The following is a 6,939-nucleotide window of genomic DNA, read 5'->3' on the forward strand; positions in this document are numbered from 1 at the left end:
ACGGCTATAAAAATCTAGGTTAAATATTCGGAGACATTGTCATCTATGTTTCCTCTGTTTAATATGAATCTTCGATGCTAACGTCGCCGGTAAATTACTTGTCTTGCAAGGCTCGACAAAGGCGCATGAGGTCGATAATGGCTTTAAAGGGGATATTTGTAGAGCTCTCATTATCGATGAGGAACCTAGTTTTATCTTCCTTTGAAAAATGCTATGATTCTTATCAATCGGTTTGTTTGAGATTTGTGGTTGAGTGCCAAATTTTATTAACAAGCTTGAGCATTATTGTTTTTGAGATATCAATCTTACAATTACAAGAGGACAGTAAGATCTCGCCACGCTTGAGCAAAAAAATAAGATGGCACTACCCATGAGCAAAAAAATAGAAAGGAAAAAAAACATAGTTGATGCTAATTAATTAATTAATGTGAGCTACATTAACATTCCTTCCTAACAATGGCTCTATTTAAAAACGCAAGATGTAAAAGAAGACTTCAAAACTCCTAGATTCAGGTAACTTCCCTAGAAAAAGAAAACAAACAAAAAAGACAAGTTATTTCTAACTTTTTATTATGAACAATTACATAAGGGTCTCTCAAAATATGATCTACAGTTCATGATCTTTGTTCGGTAAAGTCAATACCCGAACCCATGTTAACCTTCGCAATGTGGGAGTCAAGTATTACTAGATGACAACTTCACTTGCTTTCATTCACAAGCCCCCACAAAAAGCAAACGGATATTTCAAGGTTCGTTCTTGACTTCTTCCTTTTTACAGCTTCTCCTCTCAACAAAACTCAGCTTCCTTTTTTGATTTTCTTCTTTAACCTATCACTGCAACCAAACACAGGAACTGGGAAGAATTAAATAAAGAAAACAATAATAAAAAACAGAAAATTAGGAAAATAACAAATTTAAACGTTTGACATAGCTAAATAACCAACGTTTGGTAAAATTTAGATAAATAGTCGTAAATAATGAAAATTGCTATATACTTAAAATTTACCAAGTGTTGGTTATTTAACAATATAAAACGTTAAAGTTGACTATTTTTCTAATGAACCATAAAACAAATAGTCTATCGAAAACTAAATAATTAGCAAAATAACTAAAATTTTAAATTTTATTGTGAGACAGTCAAAAGTGTACAAGGTAAAAATAAAAAATAAAAAATAAAAACAATGTCACAAAAATTATTGACTAGGTAAAATTCGTACTTACACATTTTTGGGACTAATTTCATTAATTTTAAACAAAGTTTTGACTATTTTAAAAATCAATTTTAAATTATAGAAAGAAAAAAAAAAACCGCCATGTCATCTAATAATAATATAAATAAAATCCGTACCTTACGTTTAAAGTATATATATAAGTTTGGGGAAGCTATGCAGTGTCACAAGTGACCGCAGCCCTAATCCTCTCGACCGTGCACTTGATGAGGTTGTTGACCGTGGCCACGGAGCCGAGGGAGAGCTTGGCTGAGGGGACCGAGTCGACCAGGATCTGAAACGCCACGGTAATGAGGGACCCGCCGGAGCCGACATCGTGAATATTGGCTCCTCCTCCTCCTGCGCACGGGCCGTCGGGGAGGATCGCGAACCCCGAGGGCAGGAGTGCCACGTAATCAGGGTCTCCTCCGCTGAGCACCACGTTCATCGCCACTATGTCCACCGGAGCGTATATCACGTACGAACCAGTCGCGTCCGTACAGCTCTCTTGTAGTATCAGCATGTTGCTCTGGCTTGAATTCACGCTCTGCATGTGTCGCTCGTCAATCGGTTGGATAAAGTACGATGATAATGATAATTATGATGATAATGGTAATTGGTAATTACATTTACGCGAAGTAGAGAAACGGAGTTGCCCGGGTCTCGGCCGTTGGCTATGTGTGCCATTTCTTGAACCAGGCCACCATTGGAGAGAATATCCCACTGCGGATAATTAGTACACAGAAGATTATTTTTATTTTTATTTTTTATTATTGATTGGAGCATTTAATTGCCATATGGTCCGTTTGGTGAATCTATTGAATTGAAAGCATACAAATGAGTCAGAGAGTGGAATATCATCGGTAGTTGGGATCCTAAATGGTCCCCAAAAAAAAAAAAAAAAAAAAAAAACTCTTTTTCGAGACTATAAATGACATGTATAATTAATTTGAGAAATTGATATATTCAATTTAATCACTAGATAAGCTATATGAACATAAATAGCTCATAATTGGAGGAATTGATCTTCAATCAAATCACTATGGATACGAGATATTGACAAATTACGGTGTGATCTCAATCACCAAATAATAAATAAAATGATTTCATTCTCAAAAGACATGTAATTTCCCATACCAACGGATCAAACAAAAAGAATTAGAAGTGTTGATTTAAGATATAATTTGATTGACTTATTTTAATCGGAAAGACACTGGAAATAGACAAAGGATCTGGATTCATTTCGTAGGGAGTTTTTTTCGACAATATTTAGCTTGTATTAATACACATTTTATATTAAAAAAAAAAGTATACTTTGTAAAAAAAAAAAATGAAAAATGAAAGGGGCTCAATATATTTAAAAAAAACAAAATGGAGGCCGGTGAATAGGTACCTCACTTCGAGAGTTCTCATCGCGCAGAAGATCAAAGACACGTTTGGGTGGGACGGGGAGCCAGAAGGAAGTGGCGGCACTGAGGACGATCCCGGGAGGCCTGCCCGGGTCGTCGGTGCTCTTTCGGGTCATGACACGAACGTCATCGGAGCCGGTGGCCGATAGCGTGGTCCACGCGTGCGCCGTCGAAGCTCCGACCCCAACGCAGAAGCTCATCACCATCCTCTCCGCCAGCTTCAACATGCTCTTCCTTCCCTCCGCGCTCGTTATCACTGCACACACACACACACATATATATATATATCGACCTTAATTAAGTAAGATCCTATGGTTGATGATTGATCGTATATATAGTTATTGATTAGTCACCGCAGAGATCTCCGGCGGGGATGTTGCTGGCCATTGAGCTGGCGAGACGCTCGCACTGGCGGTCCAGAGTGGCGACCCAGCGCTTGGCCCCGAAGGCGAGCCCAGAGTTGACCAACGGCCTGTAGATATTGTGCACCGCTCTGTCGTCCACTTCGACGTGTTCCACCCATATCACCTGCATTGAATTCATTGTCTTGTCTCATTTATTATCCAAACTAAATGTGAGAGGACCCGAATGGGGGTCGGAATTTATTCGGTTGGTTGATTGAGATTTGCCTTTGAATAGCCGTTGGGGAGTTCTTGGATTAAGCAGCCGGACGGCCTTCTGCGGATGCGAGAGATCGGGGTGGGCCGGAGATTTTCCAGCGAGACGTCCACCACGGCCCACGTTCCGTCGCCGTGCTGTTTGCAGTACCGAACGAAGTAGTTTTCTCGGGTCGGAACCAGCGGCGACGGTACTTGAAACTCGGCTGTCATCTGATATGGACATAACAAAATCATGTGTTAGGAACTTTAGGTCAATGTGTTTTTTTTCCCTTTCTGATGTAGTACATGTCATGCATGGGATTAATGTGGCCAAGTAAAGGACAGTACTGTAAGAACTAGTCTAGAAGCTTCAGGAAAATATAAACATCCGTACCACTTGCAAGGCACCATTATAGTTCCCAGCTACTCCGGTTGAGAGGATATCGAGTGTGAATGCTCTTGATACCAGGCCACAAAACACAGTGGACCATTGATTCTGAAACAAGAAACATAAAAGTATATGACCAAAGCTATACTACAATTGATTGAAACGTGGACTAAATAATTAAAAAGATATTTGTACTATACATTGTACTAATCAATATGCTAGAGCCAAGATCACTCACCACATCCATGAGGATTTCAACGAGGTTAGTATGGTTCATAATGACCACAGCCGATTCTCTTGAAGCTTCGGATTTCATCCCCAGCGGCTTAGGCCCGATCCCTCGAGGGAAATTCCTCATGTACTCGTCCTCGTTCAGGATCTCGGAAGCGCTCAAACTGTCCCCCGGGACCCACAAAGGGTCTCCGCCCTGAGCCATTCTCATGAGCTCCTCCATCGCGGCCACGGCCAGCTCAACGATCACAGGCTTGTCGGCCTCGGTTGGGACCGAGACAGACCTCAGAAGATCGCCGCCGGAGCCGAACATCTCTCCCACGAAACCCGTCTGTGCCCCGAAGCTCCCGGCCCCGACCTCGAGGGAGCGCGAAGAGGTGTGGTTGGATGACATGTGAGGGAAAGAGGACAAGGGCTTTCCCACATACTTCGCAGCTATTCCAGATATTCTATCAATCTGCACAAACACATAGTCTAGACTCTGAGTACTTGGCCACTTTACTAGTTAAACCACTTTGATCCACTATAGTTACCTCTTCTCTGAGCCGAGCGTTTTCTATGCGCAGATGTTGCTCGTCGAACGACATCTCTCCGAGAGCCGCGGGGCCTCCGCAGTTGGGACACGTGGCGTTTCCGAGGGCCTCTTTGTACCTACTGTTCTCGGCCCGGAGCTTTTCATTCTCCGATTTCAGAATCGAGTTCTCGCTGCGCTCGTGTTGGGCCTGGGATAGAAAAAGAGCGATTGAGAAACCAGTTCAACTAAATCTGTTAATATACATATTGTAATGACTTCGTTTTTATGTTTTTGGGTGTCATGACTCCCGAGTCCTTTCATGAAATGCTTTAGTACATATATTAGTAGTAAGTACTATGTACATGTGATTATATATGCATATATTAATTTCCGTACCTTCATTTGAGTTCGCTTATTTTGGAACCAAAATTTGACTTGCAAAGGCTCTAACCCTAGCTCACGGCTGAGCTCCTTTCTTTGCTTGTCATCTGGGTGAGGACACTCCTTAAAGAATCTGGGACAGACATAGCATAGAAGCAAAGTACTCAGTACAAACCATAACATTGAGCGTTAATTACAAAAAAAAAAAAAAAAAAAAAAAAAAACACTCACGCTTCCATGTCAGTGATTTGGCGCTGGGTGTGGCGGTGATAGCGCTTCTTCTTGGGACGTTGGTTCGGATCTTGGTCGTCCCCGGACGGAGCGTCCATGGTTTCGGTGCCCGATTTGGTCTCTAGATCGTCCATGTCTCGGATCTTCCCCAGAGGATCAGTCTGATCCGAATTGCTCTTGTGACTCAATTCCATCAAGTGATGGTGCGTATCGAACATATTAGGCTGAAACATTTAAATCCCTTCCCTTTTTTGGCTTCGGAGTAGTGAGATTTTGGGCTATTAATCTACCAAGACAAAGGTTTGAAGATAAGTGTACATTTGACATGAAGGTTAATAAAAAAAAAGCGATTTTGTACTAAAGCCCGAGGAAAAGTGGAAAAATCAAGTAGACTTTATGAGACTGGGTCGCCCTGCTGTCGGAGACCTTTGAATAATATAGTTTTACAATGCACAATATGGAATTAATGACATGTTCCCATTTCTATAGATGCCAGCAAATAATCAGCTTTTACGCCGTGGATAAAGACATAAATACGGATCAAGTAACACTGTAGAAAATAAAAACGCTTGCTGAGAAAATCGTCTTAAACCATATATGACAAGTTCATAAAAATAATAATGCTAAATACGTAAATAAACTTATTGTTTATATAAAATCTGTCGTGTGCGACAATCGTTCCTCTAGTTTTCCTTAGTTCAGCGTTCATATCTAGAAGGACAAAAGTTTGGTTTGATACATCGCTTAAAGAGGACAACGAATCTGAATGACCCTATTTATTACACTTTTGAGAGGAAAGCGAAATGAAATATCAGTAAGGAATAACCCAAATTTGTCCTTAAATAAACAAAAACCAAATAAAACACAAGAAAAAATGGGCCTCCTTGGAAGATTTGCATGAGTAAACCGACTTAGAAAAAAGGCTATAGAACAAAAATGGACTGTAATATGTATAAAGTATGAGCAAAACCCACCTGAATATTCAACTCCGTTAAAGACGGCTTGAATATATGTAGTAGTTAGATGACAGTTTCAGGTCAAGAATCGTTGAAACCATTTTATTGAACTTAATCCCTGAAACCCTAATTGTGGTTTGTATAACCCATCTGCATTTTGTTTTTCCTCTCTTCACCTGTGAGCTGAGTTTTTTTATTTTTTTCCTTTTATGTGGGTGTGTTTTCCTTGTGTAGAAGCTTTTTTGGTTTGGATTTCGTTTCTAAATGACTTCAGGACTTTATGTGAGCAAGGGTTGATGTACAAGTAGAAGAACAAGTATGGGAGTTTAAAAAAAAAGTCATCAGCCTTGGGTCTATTACGTGCCAAACATGAAGTAGATGACCACTACCAAAAATAAAAATAAAAATACAAGTGTTTGACGCTTTGTCTAGAAAAAGGTTCTTTGACTATATAATATCCCAAATTTCAAAGCTTCTAAAACAGAATTATTGTAACGCTTACTTTTAGGATTCTCAATGATCTCCTCGTAAAGTAACAGAAAAAAGGGTTGACTAACAAGAGAAAAAGAAAACAAGCGGGAATGAATGAGAGAGAAACCAAAGAGTCTTTTTGGAGGAAGATGCACAAAACCTTTGAGGGAAAAAAAAAAAATAAGTACTCGAGAGTTTTAAGCTGAAGAAGAGATTAATGGGCTAACAGTAGAGTTGTTGGGAAAAATAGAGTCGATGGAAAAGAGGAAGAAGATAAAGAGTATTGCGGTCATGAAGAGAGAGGGGCAAAAAAACGGACGAGAGAAAAACAGGTAGTAAATAAGGAGAGAGAGAGAGAGAGAGAGAGAGAGAGAGGATGTGGCAGCAAGAGGAGTTATTGCATGCAGGCGTATTGAGATGGTGCAAACGCATTTATGAAGGGAAGGAAAGAAGTAAATGCAAAGCCAGAATTTGAGAGAGAGAGAGAGAGAGTTTGAAATCTCATTCTCATGTTTTAAAATTTCGTCTCTTCAATGGGCTGGGTTTGTGTA

At 40.1% G+C, this 6,939-nt stretch overlaps 1 protein-coding gene across 3 annotated transcripts; it reads right to left on the bottom strand.

The window, feature by feature from the left end:
* Positions 1 to 389: 389 nt before the first annotated feature.
* LOC149386269 (homeobox-leucine zipper protein MERISTEM L1-like) lies at positions 390 to 6,679 on the bottom strand. 3 transcript variants are annotated; one of them, XM_089625776.1, is made up of 12 exons: positions 5,936 to 6,679; positions 4,962 to 5,247; positions 4,746 to 4,863; positions 4,369 to 4,557; positions 3,843 to 4,292; positions 3,611 to 3,712; positions 3,247 to 3,447; positions 2,971 to 3,145; positions 2,602 to 2,873; positions 1,836 to 1,931; positions 1,349 to 1,755; positions 390 to 853 (listed from the first exon to the last, which is right to left on the bottom strand). In XM_089625776.1, exons 2-11 carry the CDS (start codon positions 5,192 to 5,194, stop codon positions 1,384 to 1,386), a joined length of 2,208 nt encoding a protein of 735 aa, XP_089481902.1. In that variant the 5' UTR covers positions 5,195 to 5,247; positions 5,936 to 6,679; the 3' UTR covers positions 390 to 853; positions 1,349 to 1,383. The 3 variants fall into 3 exon arrangements, with proteins under 3 accessions (XP_089481902.1, XP_089481901.1, XP_089481900.1); XM_089625775.1 differs by having other exon boundaries at positions 390 to 834; positions 1,354 to 1,755; positions 5,936 to 6,678; XM_089625774.1 differs by having other exon boundaries at positions 390 to 834; positions 5,936 to 6,678.
* Between the last annotated feature and the right edge of the window lie 260 nt (positions 6,680 to 6,939).

Source organism: Urtica dioica, chromosome 9, assembly GCF_054948205.1.
Source record: "Urtica dioica subsp. dioica isolate 48M chromosome 9, U.dioica_male_clone48M_v1_H2, whole genome shotgun sequence".
NCBI classification, from domain to species: domain Eukaryota; kingdom Viridiplantae; phylum Streptophyta; class Magnoliopsida; order Rosales; family Urticaceae; genus Urtica; species Urtica dioica.

Bases quoted from the DNA above. Each gene is read 5' to 3' on its own strand.
- LOC149386269 (XM_089625776.1), bottom strand. From the start codon at position 5,194: ATGTTTCAGCCTAATATGTTCGATACGCACCATCACTTGATGGAATTG. The intron at 3,448-3,610 runs GTACGGATGTTT...TGTCCATATCAG, and splicing joins ATAATGGTGCCTTGCAAGTG to ATGACAGCCGAGTTTCAAGT. The intron at 3,146-3,246 runs GCAAATCTCAAT...AATTCAATGCAG, and splicing joins TCCCCAACGGCTATTCAAAG to GTGATATGGGTGGAACACGT.